The sequence below is a fragment of the Triticum aestivum genome, chromosome 7A (assembly GCF_018294505.1).
Source record: "Triticum aestivum cultivar Chinese Spring chromosome 7A, IWGSC CS RefSeq v2.1, whole genome shotgun sequence".
NCBI lineage: Eukaryota > Viridiplantae > Streptophyta > Magnoliopsida > Poales > Poaceae > Triticum > Triticum aestivum.
This window is the reverse complement of record NC_057812.1, coordinates 344,607,078-344,627,476: the sequence shown is the minus strand read 5'-3', so window position 1 is coordinate 344,627,476 and position 20,399 is coordinate 344,607,078. Positions and strand designations below refer to the sequence as shown.

The following is a 20,399-nucleotide window of genomic DNA, read 5'->3' as shown; positions in this document are numbered from 1 at the left end:
CTCAACCAAGTTTGTCGTCAATACTCCAAACCTAACTAGGGATGGCAGTAGACTGACTTACAGCTGGTTTGAGAGGCTGGAGCAGGAAGAGCAGAGATTGAAGAAGCACGATGGCCATTGGATGGACATCTAACAATCACTGCTCTCGTGTGTTGACTAAGTTGACATGACCTTGCGTGTGTGTCAACCATTTTTTAGGAAAGTGTACATGTCAAACTAGTAGGCCCACAAGTCAGCCTCAAATATGTGGAAAATAGCATACAACCCATCTGCCCTTATTGCTAATAAATGTACAACCCATTGGCTAATTCTTATGGATTTTTTTGAAGCCCATATTCTTTTTGTTACCATTACAGCCCATATTCTGGCCACGGTTAAAAATTCAATGAAATTTTCATATATCGGTGCTATCCGAACTGTTTTTAATCCTGAAATTTTGAATCAGGTTCAAACAAATTTAAAAATAATAAATTTATATCAATTTAAAATCCAACATAATTTCCTCTGCAAAAAAAATAATTTTAAAATCTCGAAATCTTAAAAAATGATATTTGAAACTAATCGTCGGTTTGCTATTTTTTTAAAACTAGCACATATGCCCATGCGTTGCAACGGGAAAATTGATGTTTTGTGCAAGTATAATGTCCCACAGCACCGGATTCACTATGAAGAACATGCTGCAATGCAGCATCCTTCTACAAAATGAACATAAAAAATACGTTGCAATTTAGCCGTGTTCATATTTTCTTTGTCGGGCATAATCTCCCACTGATTTCATTTAAGTATAATCATTTTTAATGGCATTTAAGTATAATCCTTTCATTAAATACTTCCTTTTCTAATTTAGTAGCCCCAACACATTGAAGCCTACAGATCCTTCATTTTAATTATCCTACCTTTTTACCTCAAATCCTTCATGTAGAATTTATTAAGACCACAATTTTTCTTTTAGATATTCCACTGGTTTACCCATAATCCTTTTGTTAATTAGCCACACCCGTTTAAATATTCTATTTAATCCTGCAATCCTTCCTTTATTAGCTCATTGACTTAATTAGCTCGCCCTAAACATAATGACCGCCACTCGTATATTTAGAGCGAGTTGGGATTAGTAGATGTAAAAGGTGCATAGGTCGTTGGTTGTTACATTGAAGAGATAGACAGGAGGTCCTGTGTTCAATTCCCACAATGTTGATTTATTTTGATCCAATTATTTTGATGGTCTCTATGAAAGCCTGAGGGAGTCCTTGATTAGGGGGTCTCCGGACAGCCGAACTATATCCTTTGGCCGGAATATTGGATTATGAAGATACGAGATTGAAGACTTCGTCCTGTGTCCGGATGGGACTCTACATGGCATGGAAGGCAAGCTAGGAAATACGGATATGTATATCTCCACCTTTGTAACCGACCTTGTGTAACCCTAGCCCCCTCCGGTGTCTATATAAACCGAAGGGTTTTAGTCCATAGGCTAGCTTCTAGGGTTTAGCCTCTTTGATCTCGTGGTAGATCAACTCTTGTAATACTCATATCATCAAGAAAAATCAAGCAGGACGTAGGGTATTACCTCCATCAAGAGGGCCCGAACCTGGTTAAACACCGTGTCCCCTGCCTCCTGTTACCATCCGCCTTAGACGCACAGTTCAGGACCCCCTACCCGAGATGCGCCGGTTTTGACACCGACATTGGTGCTTTCATTAAGAGTTCCACTGTGTCGTCACCATAAGGCTTGATGGCTCCTTCGATCATCGCTAGCGATCTGGTCCAGGGTGAGGCTTTCCTCCCCGGCCAGATCTTCGTATTCGGCGGCTTCGCACTGTGGGCCAATTCGCTTGGCCATCTGGAGAAGATTGAGAGCTACGCCCCTGGCCATCAGGTCAGATTTGGAAACTTGAACTACACGGCCGACATCCATGGAGACTTGATCTTCGACGGATTCGAGCCCACGCCAGATGCGCCGCACGGTCGTGGCGAGCAAGATGTAACTCTGCCGTCAGACAATGTTCGGGAGATCGCATCCGCAGCTACTCCGGTCGTTAATTCGGAGCGAGTCGCGCCACCCGAGAGCGGAGGGATAGACCCCGCCATGGAGGCCGCACTCTCAGTGGCGATAGAGCCAGATACTGACTTCACCCCTTTCAAGAGCCGCGTCGCCGAACCACTGGATTTATCCCCGGCCACGGACTCCGAGCCGCCTACATCCGTGCCTGTCGAATCCGACTGGGCACCAATCCAGGAGTTCACCTCCGCGGATATCTTTCAACACTCACCTTTCGAAGATGTGCTAAATTCATTAAGGTCTCTCTCCATGTCAGGAGAACCTTTGCCGAACTATGTCCGGCTAGAATGGGATGCGGACGGCGAAGAAATTCGCTGCCCACCCACCACCCACTTAGTAGCCACTGTCGACAACTTAACCGACATGCTCGACTTCGACTCCGAAGACATCGACGGTATGGACGACGATGCAGGAGACGAACAGGAACCACCGCCCTCAGGGCGCTGGACCGCCACCTCATCATATGATATATACATGGTGGACACCCCCAAAGAAGGCAATGGCGACGAGACAGCGGAGGATGACCCCTCCAAGAAGCAACCCAAGCGCCGACGTCAGCGGCACCGCTCTAAGTCCCGCCACAGCAAGAGCAGTGATACTAGCACAGGAGATAATAACACTCCGAATAGCGCCGAAGACAACAACAATCCCCTCTAGCACTATGTAGAGCTGGAAGACAAACAAGCTAGTCCTCCAAAGCAGGCACCATATGGAGAACTGGAGGAGGACAATTACATGCCTCTCTCCGAAGACGAGGCGAGCCTCGGCGACAACGAGTTTATAGTGCCTAAGGACCCCGTCGAGCAAGAGCGCTTCAAGCGCCGGCTTATGGCCACGACAAATAGCCTGAAGAAAAAGTAGCAACAGCTTCAAGCTGATCAAGATTTGCTAGCAGACAGGTGGACCGAAGTCCTTGCGGCCGAGGAGCATGAACTCGAGCGCCCGTCCAAGAGTTACCCAAAACGCAGGTTGCTACCTCACCTCGAGGAGGAAGCATTGAAACCTCATTCACCAGTGTACGATGCGGCTAACCGGCCACTATCGGCCGAGCCAGAGAGGCGTTTCAGCCTAAAGTTCAGCCCGCACCCCGTCGCCACTCAATCAAAAATACTAAGGCCCGGGGTTACACAGAGGACCCGCGAGACATATTGGACAGTAAGGCAAAAATCGCAAGGTCAATATACGGGACACGGGCACGCGCGCCAACACGGGACGATGATCGTCGCGTCGGATACACAAAGAGTAAATCGGGTCGGGCCGAATACAGCTGACAAGACTCATACGAACTGCGTCGGGATATAGCCCGGCATAGAGGCGCCGCACACCCCCTATGCTTCATTGATGAAGTTATGAATCATGAATTCCTGGAGGGTTTCAAACCCGTAAATATCGAATCATACGATGGCACAACAGATCCCGCTGTATGGATTGAGGACTTTCTCCTTCACATCCACATGGCTCATGGTGATGATCTACATGCCATCAAGTACCTCCCACTAAAACTCAAAGGACCAGCTCGGCATTGGCTGAACAGCTTGCCAGCAGATTCAGCCGGCAGTTGGGAGGATCTGGAAGATGCATTCCTTGACAACTTCCAGGGCACTTATGTGCGGCCACCGGATGCTGATGACTTGAGCCACATAACCCAGTAGCCAGGGGAATCGGCCAGACAGTTCTGGACACGGTTCCCGACTAAGAAAAACCAAATTGTAGACTGTCCGGATGCAGAGGCCCTAGCGGCATTCAAACATAACATCCACGACGAGTGGCTCGCCCGCCACCTCGGCCAGGAGAAGCCGAAGTCCATGACAGCCGTCACAACACTCATGACCCACTTTTGCACGGGTGAGGATAGCTGGCTGGCTCGCAGCAACAACACATCGAGGATTCCGGATACCTCGGATACCAAAGATGTTAACGGTAGGCAGCATCGTAATAGACCAAAGCGCCGCAATAACGGCGATAACACCAAAGATACGGCAGTCAATGCCGGATTCAGAGGATCTAGATCCGGTTAGCGGAAAAATCCATTTAAAAGAAATACTCCGGCTCCGTCCAGTCTGGATCGCATACTGGATCGCTTGTGTCAAATCCACGGCACCCCCGACATGCCAGCCAATCACACCAACAAAGAATGCTGGGTGTTCAAGCAGGCCAGCAAGATAAATGCCGAGAACAAGGACAAGGGGCTGCATAGCGATGACGAGGAGGAGCCCCGGCCACCGAACACAGGAGGACAGAAGGGGTTGCCCCCACAAATGAAGACGGTGAACATGATATACGCAACCCACATTCCCAAGAGGGAGCTGAAGCATGCACTAAGGGACGTCTATGCGATGGAACCCGTCGCCCCAAAGATCAACCCATGGTCTACTTGCCCGATCACCTTCGATCGAAGGGACCACCCCACTAGCATCTGTCATGGCGGATCCGCCGCACCGGTCCTATACCCCATCATTGACGGATTTCACCTCACTCGAGTCCTTATGGACGGAGGCAGCAGCCTGAACCTACTTTATCAGGATACAGTGTGAAAAATGGGTATCGATCCCTCAAGGATCAAACCCAGCAAAACCACCTTTAAAGGTGTCATCCCAGGTGTAGAGGCCCATTGCACAGGCTCAATCACACTGGAAGTGGTCTTCGAATCACCGGACAACTTCCGAAGCGAAGAGTTAATCTTCGACATCGTCCCGTTTCGTAGTGGCTATCATGCACTGCTCGGACGAACAACATTTGCAAAATTCAATGCAGTGCCGCATTACGCATTCCTCAAGCTCAAGATGCCAGGACCTCGCGGGGTCATAACAGTAAATGGAAACACAAAACGCTCGCTCCGTATGAAAGAGCACACTGCGGCCCTTGCAGCAGAAGCACAAAGTAGCCTGTTTAGGCAGACCACTCATTCGGCGTCACAGCCCCCGGACACCTTCAAGCGAGTCCAGAACAAGCTGCAACAGGATCGCCTGGCACGATCAAAGCTCGCCTAGCAATTCGGCCCCCGTCCCAGTCCCAGTGAAGCGACGAAATCTGTGCCACGCGTACATAACTACGCATTGAAAATACCATGGACATAGGCGGGGCACGATCAGGACACGCCCCGCATTGTGGCTTAACCACACTAGGGGCTGTATACCTTTGACATTCCTTTTCTCTTTCAGGCCCTAACTCTCTGGAAGTCCTTTCCGGCAGTACGATTGCTGGACACATTCCGGAAGCAACAACCAAGGCGGCAAGAAGCTAAGATGAACACAGGAACCGCCAGGTGGTCTCTAGTAATAATTGATATACCCGCTTTTCACTATTTATGCGTAGCTTGCCCTGGGATAGGACATTTCGAATTGTTCTACTTTATGCTTATTGCACTACTGGTACCAAGTACGCTTCGACGTATCATTTAAATAACAATGCATATCATTAATCTGTCATTGCATTATTTAAGTTTTTCTCTTTCTCTTATATGTCCATTTACGACAATCCGCACCCGCACGTGCGGGTACGGTCAGTTCACCATGGGTCCTCGTTTACCCTATAATACGGCGCAAGAAGTCCGAACACTTTCGATAGTGCGGCACCCCGAACTTATAGCATTATATGCATCAGCTCCGAATCATGTCTATGGTCCAATGTTGGGTTGCCCGACTCCCATGCTTTTGTACCTTATGTTCCGCTATATCGGCTAAGGTAGCGGTGCGAGAACTACTGCGATTGTGTCCCGGTTCTTCCGGATGAGCACCTCAGTAGAGAAAGCCAAAAACTCACTGTCATGATAAGGCGAGAGATTGGTCGCTGTTCGAGAGGTCTCATGTCCTTAAAGACTTTTTCCGCTTCGGGTGAGGAGTCGGCCTTGTCCGGCTTAGGCGTGTATAGAGCCCCAAATTCGACCTTCCGAATACTAGGGGCTTCGCCAAAAATTTAAAATCATAGACTTCTATGGCTAAGTGAGACTAATAAAACATTATAGTCCGATTGCCTGGTTCGTTGCGCTGAACACCTCCTTGAAGGACACAAAATTGGGGTAAAGAGTGTTCAGGTTTATCCCGAACACCCTAGTACTAGCTACATGGGGATAGAAGCCGACGACTGGCCAACTCTTAGATTTTATAAACGGTCGCACAAAAGGTAATATTTTAAATTAAGAAAGCGTCGCATGGCACAAACGAACTTGTTTCATATTACAGGATCACATGCGCATGTTCATTCGAAAATTACATCCTTGGCACACTCATCTGCCACTAAGCGGGAACCCTTCAGGACACTCTCATAGTAATTCTCGGGGCAGCGATGCTCCTTGCCCTCCGGCGGCCCCACCTTCACCAGCTTCACGGCGTCCAGCTTCGCCCAGTGCACCTTCGCCCGGGCAAAAGCCCTGCGTGCACCCTCGATGCAGACAGACCGCTTGATGACTTCAGGCCGTGGGCAGGCTTCCACAAGCCGCCTCACCAGACCGAAGTAGCTGCCGGATAGGGGCTCGCCAGGCCACATCCGTACTATAAGGCCCCTCATGGCCTATTCGGCCACCTTGTGAAGTTCGACCAACTTCTTCAGCTGGTCGCTCAAGGGCACGGGGTGTTTGGTTCCAGTATACTGAGACCAGAACAACTTCTCCTTTGAGCTCCCCTCCTCAGCCCGGTAAAACTTTGTGGCATCCAGTACACTACGGGGAAGATCTATAAACGCTCCTGGAGAGCTTCGAACTCGGGTAAGAAAAAGGAAAGTCTCCTTCACGTGCTTGCTTTGCATAATGAATGCCTTACCCGCTGCTATCTTCTTCACCGCGTCAATCTCCTGGAGGGCCTTGTGGGCTTTGGCCTTTGCACTCCAGACGCTTTCAAGCGCCTGCACGAGCTCGGACTCTCGCGTCTTGGAGTCAAGCTCCAAGGACTCGTGCTTTTTGGCGAGATCCTTGAGCTCTTGCTGCACCTCGGCTACTCGGGCTTCTTGTTTTCCCTGTTCAATGTGTTCTTTGGCCACTTTGTCTTCGGCCTCGGACAACGCCTTCCTCAGGGTCACCACCTCGGTCGTGGCCCCTGACAAATCCATGATGATCCTATTACTTTACACCCGAACTTCTTTTTAACTATATAGACAGGGGTATTTCTTACCTTTGCTCTCTTCGAGCTGCCTCTTGGTAAGGCCGAGCTCGTCCTCAGACCACTTTAGGTCCCGCTTCAGCGCAGAGACCTCCGCAATACGTGCGGCAGCGGCCACAAGTGAAGCTTGTACATACACATAGACATACTCTAATTAGACTCCTGAGTTATCATTTGATCCTCTATTCGGCTTTTCCTCGCGAATGCCGAACAGAGCATCAGGGGCTACTATCTATGTGGTAATATTTTCTTATATTTTGATTGCTTACCTCAAAGCCTGTTTGGAGGCTGGCGCAAGCTTCGGTCAGTCCATTTTTGGCAGACTGAACCTTCTCGACCACCGCACTCATAATAGTGCGGTGCTCTTCATCGATGGAAGCGCTGCGAAGCACTTCCAGCAAGTTGTCTGGTGCCTCTGGTTGGACAGAGGACACCGACACGGATGGTTGGCCCCCCTTAATGGGAGACCGCCTGCCGGAGTCCGGAACCATCGAAGGTTCCGGCGCAGTGTCCGGCTGGGGGGCGAACTCGGAGCCCGTAGGGACCTCGCTCCCTTGGTACCCAGGGTCCGAGAAGTCGCCTCGACGCGCCCCCAGAACCACCACCCCTTGGCTCGGTGCCTTTTGAGACAACACCTCGGCGTTGTCCGTAGGGCAAGGGGTGGTAGCGGTCGGGAGAGAACCGTTGTTCATACCCGACGAGTCTAGAGAGGCGCTCGACGAGGGTACGTCGAGATGAGCTCGGGACGGACTGCATAATCATGTTCGGCATGAGGAGAGGCAGTGTAATAAAACATACCACGAAGTGCTATGGTGCCCGGACACTTACGGTTTCGCCAGGGGCTTGACCCTGGGCAGCCACTCGTCACCGCAGTCAGCGACCGTCGTGGCGCAGTCCGGAGGGAGGGTCCTTCCCTTCTTGGAACCTTTGGCCTCCCCGGTTGGGACGACCGTCCTTTTCTTGTCTCCCCCGGCTGGGCGGGGGGGGGAGAACTTTCCTCTTCCTCCTCCTCGTCTTCATGGGAGGAGTGCGCGTCGGAGTCATCGGACGATGAGTCTGATACAACCTTGCGCCGGAGACCTTTTCGGGTCCCCGTGGTTTTCTTCTTGGTCTTCTTCACCGGCACATTGTAAGGTGCCGGAGTCAGCATCTCCGTTACGAGAGCGCCTGCAGGATCTTCGGGCAGGGGGCTAGGCAATCAAGCTGCTCGCTGTCTCTATCCAGTCCTGTTAATGGCATAGAAGCTTAGATCCTGCATATAACTAAACCGAGGCAAATAAATACCCTGAGATATATAAAAACTTACCGGATTGGCGCGGCGTTTTGCGCTGAGTCCGCGGTCCTCGGTGAGGGACGGAGGAATCTCGGCGCCCTTGAACAGCACCCTCTAGACGTCCTTGTGCGTCGTGTCATAGAGCTCCCGCAGCGTCTGGTGCTTGGCCGAGTCAAACTCCCACAAATCGAATGCCCGTCGTTGACACGGGAGGATCCGGCGAAAGAGCATGACCTGGACCACGTTGACGAGCTTGATTTTCTTGCTCGTCATGTTCCGGATACAGGTCTGGAGTTCAGTCAACTCTACCGAAGAACCTAGGACAGGCCCTTCTCTTTCTAGGAGGTGAGCCGCGTGGGGATTCCGGATCGAAATTTGGGGGCCGCCGCCCAGTTGGAGTCGCGCGGCTCGGTGATGTAGAACCACCCTGATTGCCACCCCTTTATGGTATCCACATTGGTGCCCTTGAGCCAGGTTACATTAGGCATCTTGCCCACCATGGCGCCTTCGCACTCTGCTTGCTGGCCACCCACCACCTTCGGTTTAACATTGAAGGTTTTCATCCGAAGTGGGGCTTGATGCGGAGGAAGGCCTCGCACACGACGATAAACGCCGAGATGTTAATGATGAAATTGGGGGCCGGATCATGAAAATCCAGCCCATAGTAGAACATGAACCCGCGGAGAAACGGGTGGAGGGGAAATCCCAGTCCACGGACAAAATGGGTAAGAAAAACTAACCTCTCATGGGGTTCGAGCGTTGGGACGAGCTGCCCCCATTTGGCAGCCGGTGCGCGATATCCGCGGCTAGGTATCTGGCTTCCTGTAACTTTTTGATGTTTTGTCTTCATTTTCGGCGTTTATCTTGCCTGCCTGCTTGAACACCCAACAATCCCTGTTGGTGTGATTGGCTGGCTTTTCGGGGTTGCCATGTATCTGGCACGAGCGGTAGAGTATTCGGTCCAAACTGGACGGGCCCCTAGAATTCCTTTTGAATGGCTTTTTCCGCTGACCGGATTTAGAGCCTTTTAATCCGGCATTAACTGTCGTATCCTCAGCATTGTTGCCGCTAATGCGGCGCTTCTGCCTGTTGCGACGCGACCTGCCACTACTGTCCCTGGTGTCCGTAGAATTGATAAACAGCCGCACAGAAGGTAATATTTTAAATTCCAATAGCATTGCTTAGCGCATATAAACAAGTTTTCAGCGCACAGGACAAAACGAGTAAGTTTCATTCGAAAATTACATCCCTAGAACATTCATGCGCCACAAGGCGGGCACCCTTCAGAACATCCTTATAGTAATTCTCGGGCTTGCGATGCTCTTTCCCCGGCGGTGGCCCGTCCTTTACCAGCTTCTCAGCATCCAGCTTGCCCCAGTGCACCTTAGCACGGGCAAGGGCCCTACGGGCACCTTCAATGCACACGGAGCGCTTGATGACTTCAAGCCTTGGACAGGCCTCCACCAACCGCCGCACCAGCCCAAAATAGCTCCCAGGCAGGGCCCCTGCAGGCCACAGCCGAACAATGAGGCCCTTCATGGCCTGTTCGGCCGCCTTGTGGAGCTCGACCAGTTGCTTCAGCTGGTCGCTCAGGGGCACGGGGTGTCCGGCCTCAGCGTACTGAGACCAGAACACCTTCTCCGTCGAGCTGCCCTCCTCGGCTCAATAAAATGCAGCGGCATTGGATACACTCCGGGGAAGATCTGCGAATGCTCCTGGAGAGCTCCGGATTCGGGTAAGTAACAAGTAACTCACGTTTATGTGTTTGCTTTGCATAAAGAATACCTTACCCGCCGCTATCTTCTTCACCTCATCCAACTCCTGGAGGGTCTTCTGGGATTCGGCCTTGGCATTTTCAATAGCCACCGCGAGCTCGGACGCTCGCGTCTTTGAGTCAAGCTCCAAACTCTCATGCTTTTCCATGAGAGCCTGGAGCTCTTGCCGCACCTTGCCAACTTCGGCCTCATACTTCTCCCGCTCGGTGCGCTCCGAGGCTGCCCTCTTCTCGGCCTCGTCCAGCGCTTGCTTAAGGGTCGCCACCTTAGACGTGGCCCCTACAATAGCCACGACAATCCTGTCATTCTTTGCAATTGCATCTTTTTATATATATTTTTAACAAGGTATTTCTTACCTTCATTGTCCTCGAGCTGCTTCTTGGTACGTTCGAGCTCTTGCTCGGATCGCTCGAGGTTCTGCTTTAGCATGTCCACTTCCGCAGTCAGTGCGCCGGATGCAAGCAGAGAAGCCTGCATACGCATGTTGGCTCCTTTTGTTAGACTCCTGCGAATTTTATTTGATCCTCTCTTCGGCTTTTCTTCCTGAATGCCAAACAGAGCATCAGGGGCTACTGTCTATGCGGTACTATTATTTACACATTCTTTACTTACCTCAAAGCCCGTCCAAAGGCTAGTACAAGCTTCAGTCAGTCCGCTCTTGGCGGACTGAACCTTTTGGACCACCGCACTTATAATGGCGTGGTGCTCCTCGTCGATGGAGGCGCCTTGGAGCACCTCCAACATATTGTCCGGCGCCTCCGGTTGGACGGGGGCCACCGGCATGGCGGACTTGCTCCTCCTGGAAGGAGGTCCCCCACCGGACTCTGGAACCTTTGAAGGTTCCCGGAGCGGTGTCCGGCCTAGAGCCGGACTTGGAACCCTGAGGGGTTTCATCCCCTCTACTCCTGGAGTCCGGGAGGTCGCCTTGCGGCGCCTCCAGGACCACCTCCTCCCGGCTTGGAACCTGTTGAGACAACACTTCGGTGTCGTCCGTAGGGCGGGGGGAGGAAGCCGTCGGAAGTGAGTTCACATCCGACGAGTCCAGTGAGCCGCTCGACGACGCGTCGAGCCAGTCTTTGGTTGGGCTGCATAAACATATTTGACGTAAGGGAAAGCTGTGCAATAAACGAATACTATGAATTGCTCTAGTATCCGGATACTTACGATTTTGCCAGGGGCTTGGCCCTAGGCACCCACTCCTCTCCGCCGCCGTCGGCGTCGGTGGAGCAGTCTGGAGGAAGGGTTTTCCCCTTCTTGGACCCTTCGGCCTCCCTAGTTGGGGCGGCCTTCCTTTTCTTCCCTTCCCCCGCTGGAGGGGGAGGGGTCACTTCTTCCTCCTCCTCGTCTTCACGGGAGGAGTGCGTCTTGGATTCGTCGGATGATGAATCCAACACCTCCGGGCGTCGGGCACTCTTTCGAGTCCCCGTGGTCTTCTTATTGACCTTCTTCTCCGGCACCACATAGGGTGCCGGAACCAGCAGCTTCGCCAAGCGAGCATCCGCTGGGCCTTCGGGCAAAGGAGCTGGACAGTTGATCTGTCTGGATGTCACCTGCCAATCCTGTCAAAGGTAAGGGAGTTTAGATCCCGCATGGAGTCAAACTATGAAAAACTGATACCCTGTAAAAGGAAAAAATAGCTTATCGCGAGAGCGTGACGCTGCCCACTGAATCCGCGATCCTCAGTAGCGGAGCCTCGGCACCCTTGAAAAGCATCTTCCAGGCATCTTCGTACGTCGTGTCGAAGAGCCTGCTCAGAGTCTGGTGTCGCGCCGGGTCGAACTCCCACAGGTTAAAAGCCCGTTGTTGGCACGGGAGGATCAAGCGGATGAGCATAACCTGGACTACGTTGACAAGTTTGAGCTTCTTGTCCACCAGGGTTTTGATGCATGTTTGGAGTCCAGTCAGCTCTCCTTTTTTACCCCACGATAGGCCCGTCTCTTTCCAGGACGTGAGCTGCGTTGGGGGTCTGGACCGGAACTCAGGGGGCGCGACCCATTCGGTGTTGCGCGGCTCGGTGATGTAAAACCACCCCGATTGCCACCCCTTCAGGGTCTCCACAAAGGAGCCCTCGAGCCAGAGGACGTTGTCCATCTTGCCCACCATGGCGCCTCCGCACTCCGCCTGGCTGTCGCACACCACCTTCTGCTTGACGTTGAAAATCTTGAGCCAGAGCCCGAAATGGGGGCGGATGCGGAGGAAGGCCTCGCACACGACGATAAACGCTGAGATGTTGCGGACGAAGTTCGGGGCCAGATCATGGAAATCCAGGCCGTAGTAGAACAGGAGCCCCCGGACAAATGGGTGGAGAGGGAAGCCCAATCCGCGAAGGAAATGGGGGAGGAACACCACCCTCTCATGGGGCCTAGGGGTGGGGATGAGCTGCCCCTTTTCGGTGAGCCGGTACGCGATGTCGTTAGACAGGTATCCAGCCTTCCTCAGCTTTTTGATATGTCCCTCCGTGACGGAGGAGACCATCCACTTGCCTCCCGCTCCGGACATGGCTGGAGAAGGTTGAGGTTGGGAGTGCGGACTTGGGTGCTGGAGCTCGAGTGCGCAAGAATGGATAGGCAAAGGAGTAAGAAGGCGTATGCCTTATGGTTGTCGCTTTATTCTATGAAATGCAATTGCTATGTAATTGCTTTACTTTATCACTCTACGTTAGCGATAGTTGTAGAAGCAATAGTTGGCGAGATGACAACGATGCTACGATGGAGATCAAGGTGTCAAGTCATTGAGGATGGAGATCATGACGGTGCTTTGGATATGGAGATCAAGGGCACAAGATGATGATGGCCATATCATGTCACATATTTTGATTGCATGTGATGTTTATCTTTTATGCATCTTATTTTGCTCTAGAGCACACGATTACATCAAAATACCAAAATTGATGGAAAGCCAACAATTTCGGTTTCTAGCAAATGTGCACTCTGGCTCTTCACCAAATTGAAATTGGTTTGGACAATCTTCCCACCCACAGTGTTTATTCTGATGCCATCTGAGCTGAAATTATACGTGATACTGACTTAAAATGCCTTTAGTTGCAGTTTTCCTGATTTCACCCTTAAGACAAGTATTTCACCTATCTAAGTTGCATATCCTCTTAATTTATAATAATGGATGAATGCCTAATGTAGGATAAATAGTCCAATAGGGGTGCTGTGCAGTCTGCATGATGCATTCAAGATTTTGGTTGGATTAATTAGTACAAAAACCGACCCTTTTGCAGTAAATTTTCATCGGTCAGAGGTTTGCAGCTTATAACAGACTAAAGCTGGCTGCGTAAAATTTGAACAGATGTTCAAAGACTGTTACTCTGCCTTTTATGTTAGCCTGACCTGTTGACTAGTGAATTGGGTGCCCATTGTGTAAATGGCTTTATCATTGCATGGCATATACAACTCACCTCTGTGAAGATTTGGTCATTCTAGGTAAGCTACTTAAATGATGCTCCAATGCTACAAGCCTACGTTCTCCTTGATGCCTTAGCAAGCCTTGTATTATTCTCCATTTTACAACTTTTAATAGTAACATTGATCATTGATGTATCAACACCTCATTTTGGTGCCTTGATAATAATTTGCTCAATTTTCGCAGGTATGATTATTCTGGTTATGGACGGTCATCAGGCAAGGTTAATAATACTTTCTGCTCTTTCTTGAAACTAATGCTCTATCATGTCGCTAGAGGAGCAATACCTGCTTATACTAGAGTAGTTAAAAAAGGTTTTAGGCAGGTGGAAATCATTTAATAGCTTAATATTCTTGTCATGGGAGAGGCCACAAGTCTGATTCCCATGTGAGTGCTTCTGTTAAGGGATCCTTTTTTGCATTTGGCTAATTCCATTTGTTTTTATGGAAGATTGTTCCATCCCATGTGTTTATCTCATGGTTAGAAAAATAAACTCTGTTGAGACAATCTTTCTGCGCCTTCCATTTTCAGGCAAGCGAAGCTAATACATTTGCTGACATAGAGTCTGCATATAAATGCCTTGTGGAGGTTTATGGGACTAGGGAAGAAGACATTGTTCTTTATGGTCAATCTGTCGGTAGTGGCCCCACTGTTGATTTAGCTGCTCACTTGCATCACATAAGAGCAGTTGTTCTGCATAGTCCCATACTTTCTGGCCTACGTGTCATGTATTCTGTGAAGAAAACATACTGGTTTGACATATATAAGGTTTGCTTCACTAGCTGAACTATCAAGAGAAATACTGAACGACCTCACATGCTTTGTCTACACTAACAGACATTTGCTTTGTTACAGAACATCGAGAAAATTCCCCTTGTTAAATGCCCTGTTCTGGTGATTCATGTAAGTTTGGAATTAAATACATCCACACATTGTAGTGATATCTGATATGCTCCTTGTGTAATCCGTGCATAGCTTCAGATAAACCTGGTGGCCTGTTTCCCTTTCTTCTCAGGGTACAAGTGACGATGTTGTTGATTTTTCCCATGGAAAGCGGATATGGGAGCTGGGCCAACAGAAGTATGAGCCTCTGTGGATCGAGGGAGGCGACCACTGTAACTTGGAGACCTTCCCAGTGTACATAAGGCATCTGAAGAAGTTTCTGTCAGCTGTAGAGAAGTTGCCTGCTGGAAAAGAAGCAGCACCTGAGAGTGAGAAGTTGCTAGCTGGAAATGAAAAACCTTCAGATAGCGCCGCTCTTTCTGAGGCGCATTTGATGACCTCGCAGAGGTTAGAGCCATCGAGGAAGAGCTCAAGGCATGAGCAGCCTCCTAGGCTGAGCACTGAATGTGTAGATAAACACCGTCGAAGTACAGACGTCAGGGAAAAGGCAAGGTCCATCACACATGAGAGATCAAGGAGAAGTGTCGATACATTTGACAGGACAAGAGATGAAAATGAACGGACAGACAAACCAAGGAAAAGCATTGACAGGTTGGTCCTCCCTCAGCCTCCTCTTGCACCATCATGCAGAGTACTGGATCAGCATAGACTATGTAACAATCATTTTTTGAGGGCAAAACAAATTTTGTATGATTCACATTTTTTTGCATTGGCCTTTGGGAATCTTTGGCAGGCTTGGCGAGATGATTAGATCAATGGGCCTCTGCAATGTTGATTGCTTCAAAGAGCCTTCTCGAAAAACCGAGGCTTGCTGAGTCAGTGAGTGGTTTTTCATATGTAGTTATAGAATCGTTTTGTTTCTCTTTGCAGCGGCAGAGTCAACAATGGTTTGTGTGCTCTTGCTGATGAAAATTGTAAAATTGTTCACGAACAGCAAAGATAAATATAGTGCAACTACTTGAATTGAGCTTTATTCTATCTTGTAAATACTACTCCCTCCGTTCCTAAATACTTGTCTTTCTAGTCATTTCAACAAGTGACTACATACGAAGCAAAATGAGTGAGTCTACACTCTAAAATATGTCTACATACATCTGTATGTAGTAGTCATTTGAAATGTCTAGAAGGACAAATATTTAGGAACGAAGGGAGTACATATGTGTTGCTTGAAACGAAGTATACCACTTTTTCCTGCTACTTTCCCGTCGTCCTGCAAATACCAGGTTGAGCGTAGTAGGTGCCACTAGGACGCAGAAATGCGTTAAGGACAAATCTCCACCATCCAATCAAAGTCTAAGGGCCCAAATCAACTGCTACAATTCTTCTGTGTATTAGTGCAGATCAGCATTATCCCTCTTGGGCGGAGTATACAGATTGGGCAATCCTATGCTTTGCAAATGCCAACATATCTGCCGAGCAGTAGTCATCTGTTAATTTTTTTATTTTTTTTCATCTTTTTATCATTTACCTACTCGAATACGAGCGGGACTCTAAGGGAAAGGCCACAGAAGAAGGAGGGGGCTCTCTCCCCCTCTCCCGGGGGCGCCAAAGTGCCACCGAGGCAACCATTGTGACGGTGATCTACATCAACAACTTCGCCGCCGTCATCACCAACTCTCTCCCCCTCTATGCAGCGGTGTAACACCTCTTCTCCCTGTTGTAATCTTTACTTAAACATGGCGCTTAACGCTATATATTATTTTCCAATGATGTATGGCTATCCTATGATGTTTGAGTAGATTCGTTTTGTCCTATGAGTTGATTGATGATCGTGATTGGTTTGAGTTATGTGTTTTATTTTGGTGTTGTACTATGGTGCTCTCTGTTTTATTTTAGGGTTGTTGCATATGGGAGTAAAGAGGACTTGTTACTTAATGCTATGGTTGGGTTTCACTTTAATGATCTTTAGTAGTTGCGGATGCTTGCTAGAGTTCCAATCATAAGTGCATATGATTCAAGTACGGAAAGTATGTTAGCTCAGGTCTCCCTCATAAAATTGCGATAATGATTACCGGTTCAGTTATCTATTGCCTATGGACAAATCCTTCTCTTGTGTTACAAAAATCTTTCTACTAAACAACTAAATTTTATTATCTTGCAAATTACTCATAGTTTTATTCTCGCTAAGTACATCTAGTTTTATCTTTGCAAACTTATCCTTTCACCACTAGTAGAAAAAGGGTCAAATGTGATAGTGCCGGTTTGAATTTGAGCCGGCACTAATGTGTCCATTAGTGCCGGTTCCAACGGCTAGCCGGGCCGCTCTCATTAGTACCGATTCGTGGCAAACCTTTAGCACCGGTTCGTGGCACAAACCAGTACTTAAGAGAGTGGTGGCAGGATGTTGTCAGTCAGGGGCCCCTCCAGCACCTTTAGTACCAGTTCATGTCACAAATCGGTACTAAAGGTCGTCCTACATAAACCCTTCGTCCACCCGAGCTCGCTCTGTTCTTCCCCTTTTCCCTCTCCTCTCTGTTCTTCCCCTCTTCCTCTCGAGCTCATCACACATTTTGCTCAAAATTTGTCAAGATTTGAAGGCCCCCATCCATTCAAATGATCACAAAGGTTAGCAACTTTGTCCTTTCATCTCTCATTGCTAGATTAGCTCTTCCAATGCTTTATATAGTGATTAATTTGTGAGTTTAGTAATTTTGGAGGAATTATATGTGCTAGTATTTGATTTATATGCAATTTGAGGTCAAAAATAACACTTAGTTTCCATATGTAGGTGTGGTTTACTTAGTGCCTTCTAAATCTCCGTCGTAACCACCGTCGATCGCCCGCACCATCCCGTCGTCGGCACCACCTTGTGGTGAGCCTCTTGTTCATGAATGTTTTATATAAAAAATTGATGTTTGTGTGATTTGGATATATAGTTACTCATATAATTATCTTACCCGTACGTTGTTTGTTATACATAGTGCCATCATTTTGATATCCGTCCTCGTCGGCCCTCATCCTTGTTATGATTCGGATGTGGTATATCCTCTTTTAAAACTATTTGTTGCATTTCGTGTTTATGACAAATTATGCCCATCAAGTTGACATAGATATTTTTATGTAGGAGGTATATGAACCGGAAATTCCAACCGACCATATTGTCGAGAGGTTAAATTTAGTTGAAAGAGAAAACGATTATTTGAAAGAAAAATTAAAAAGAATTGAGGGGGAGAAGATGGAATTGGAGTTGCATGTTGCCGATGTCGTCGATGATCACAAGATCAAGATGGAGAAAATGCGCTTGAAGATTAGAAAGATTAGAAAATATGCCATTGATAGTGAGGCTTGGTATCATTATGCTGTTGGATCAATTGTTACCTTAGTTGCGATCTTGATCGCATTTGTTGTTGCATTTAAATGCTTTAGCTAGAGAGTTATTTGTTTGTTGCATTTAAGTGTTGTATGAACTTTATATATGTATGAACTTGTATTAATTTGGTCTTTTTGGTGTTGTGTAATGAAGATGAGCCGACAATGGATGTATGATGACCGATGCTCTCCCGAGTTCATTAATGGCGTGCATACTTTTCTGCTTGCGGCTGAGGCAAACAAGCGGGCAGATGGTTTTATGCCTTGTCCATGTGCTGGCTGTAAGAATGATCACAATTACTCTAAGTCAAGAACCATTCACGTCCACCTGTTTGAGTCCGGTTTCATGCCCCACTATAATGTTTGGACCAAGCACGGAGAAAGAGGGGTTATGATGGAAGACAATGAAGAAGAAGAGGATGACGACAACTATCTTGGCCAGGGGTTCCCTGAATATGATGATACAACAATGGGGGAAGAAGCTGAGCCGGCAGTGCGGGAAGAAGCTAAAGAAGAGGCATCAGATGAGCCCGCTGATGATCTAGGTCGGGCCATTGCCGATGCAAAGAGAAACCGCGCAAGTGATTTGGAGAAGAAAAAGTTGCAGCGCATGTTAGAGGATCACAAAAATTGTTGTACCCGAATTGCGAAGCTGACAAGAAAAAGTTGGGCACCACAGTGGAATTGCTGCAATGGAAGGCAGAGAATGATGTATATGACAAGGGATTTGGAAAGTTGCTGGTAATGATAAAGAATATGCTTCCAAAGGACAAGGAATTGCCCGAGAGTATGTACGAAGCAAAGAAGGATGTCTGCCCTCTAGGGTTAGAGGTGCAGAAGATACATGCATGCCCTAATGACTGCATCCTCTACCACGGTGAGTACGAGGATTTGAACACTTGCCCGGTATGCGGTGCATTACGCTATAAGATCAGCCGCGATGACCCTGGTGATGTCGAAGGCGAGCGCCCCAGGAAGAAGATTCCTGTCAAGGTGATGTGGTATGTCCCTATAATACCACGGTTCAAACATTTGTTCCAAAACAAAGAGCATGCCAAGGCGATGCGATGGCACAGAGAAGACCATAAGAAAGACGGAAAGTTGAGAGTACCTGCTAACAGGTCGCAGTGGAGAAAAATCGAGAGAAAGTACAGGAAGGAGTTTGCAGGTGACGCAAGGAACGTATAGTTTGGTCTAAACGCAGATGGCATTAATCCTTTTGGGGAGCAGAGCAGCAACCATAGCACCTGGCCCGTGACTCTATATCTGTATAACCTTCCTCCTTGGTTGTGCATGAAGCGGAAGTTCATTATGATGCCAGTGATCATCCAAGGCCCTAAGCAACCCGGCAACGACATTGATGTGTACCTAAGGCCATTAGTTGAAGAACTCTTACAGCTGTGGAATGGAACAGGTGTACGTGCGTGGGATGAGCACGACAGGAAGAATTTGATCTAAAGGCGTTGCTGTTTGTGACCATCAATGATTGGCCTGCTCTCAGTAACCTTTCAGGACAGACAAACAAGGGATACCGCGCATGCACGCACTGTTTGGATGATACCGACAGTATATATTTGGATAATTGTAGGAAGAATGTGTACCTAGGACATCGTCGATTTCTTCTGAGCAGGCATCCTGTAAGAAAGAAAGGCAAGCATTTCAAAGGTGAGGCGGATCACCGGACGAAGCCTCGCCACCGTACTGGTGCTGATGTACATGATATGGTCAAGGATTTGAAGGTAGTCTTTGGAAAGGGTCCTGGCGGACAACCTGTTACGAATGACACCGACGGACGCTCACCCATGTGGAAGAAGAAATCTATATTTTGGGACCTTTCCTATTGGAAAGACCTAGAGGTCCGCTCCGCAATAGATGTGATGCACGTGACGAAGAATCTTTGCGTGACCCTGCTTGGCTTCTTGGGCGTGTATGGGAAGACAAAAGATACACCTAAGGCACGGAAGGACCAGCAACATATGCAAGGAAAAGACGACATACGTCAGGGTCATGCCAGCTACGCTCTTACCAAAGAAGAGAAGGAAATCTTCTTTGAATGCCTACTCAGTATTAAGGTACCGTCTGGCTTCTCGTTGAATATAAAGGGAATAATAAATATGGCAGAGAAAAAGTTCCAGAACCTAAAGTCTCATGACTGCCACGTGATTATGACACAACTACTTCCGGTTGCATTGAGGGGGCTTCTACCGGAAAACGTTCGATTAGCCATTGTGAAGCTATGTGCATTCCTCAATGCAATCTCTTAGAAAGTAATCGATCCAGAAATCATACCAAGGTTAGAGAATGATTTGGTGCAATGTCTTGTCAGTTTCGAGTTGGTGTTCCCACCATCCTTCTTCAACATCATGACGCACGTCCTAGTTCACCTACGCGAAGAGATTAACGTTTTGGGTCCTGTATTTCTACACAATATGTTCCCCTTTGAGAGGTTCATGGGAATCTTAAATAAATATGTTCATAACCGTGCTAGGCCATAAGGAAGCATCTCCAAGGGCCATGAAAATGAGGAGGTCACTGAGTTTTGTATTGACTTTATTACTGACCTTAAGCCGATTGGT

General features: G+C 48.4%; 1 protein-coding gene across 1 annotated transcript; it reads left to right on the top strand.

Moving 5' to 3' along the window:
- Positions 1-9,170: 9,170 nt before the first annotated feature.
- LOC123153333 (alpha/beta hydrolase domain-containing protein 17B-like) lies at positions 9,171-15,384 on the top strand. The gene is made up of 7 exons (XM_044572506.1): positions 9,171-9,235; positions 13,798-13,834; positions 14,143-14,379; positions 14,467-14,514; positions 14,627-14,822; positions 14,859-15,105; positions 15,248-15,384. Exons 1-7 carry the CDS (start codon positions 9,171-9,173, stop codon positions 15,327-15,329), a joined length of 912 nt encoding a protein of 303 aa, XP_044428441.1. The 3' UTR covers positions 15,330-15,384.
- The last annotated feature ends 5,015 nt before the right edge of the window (positions 15,385-20,399 follow it).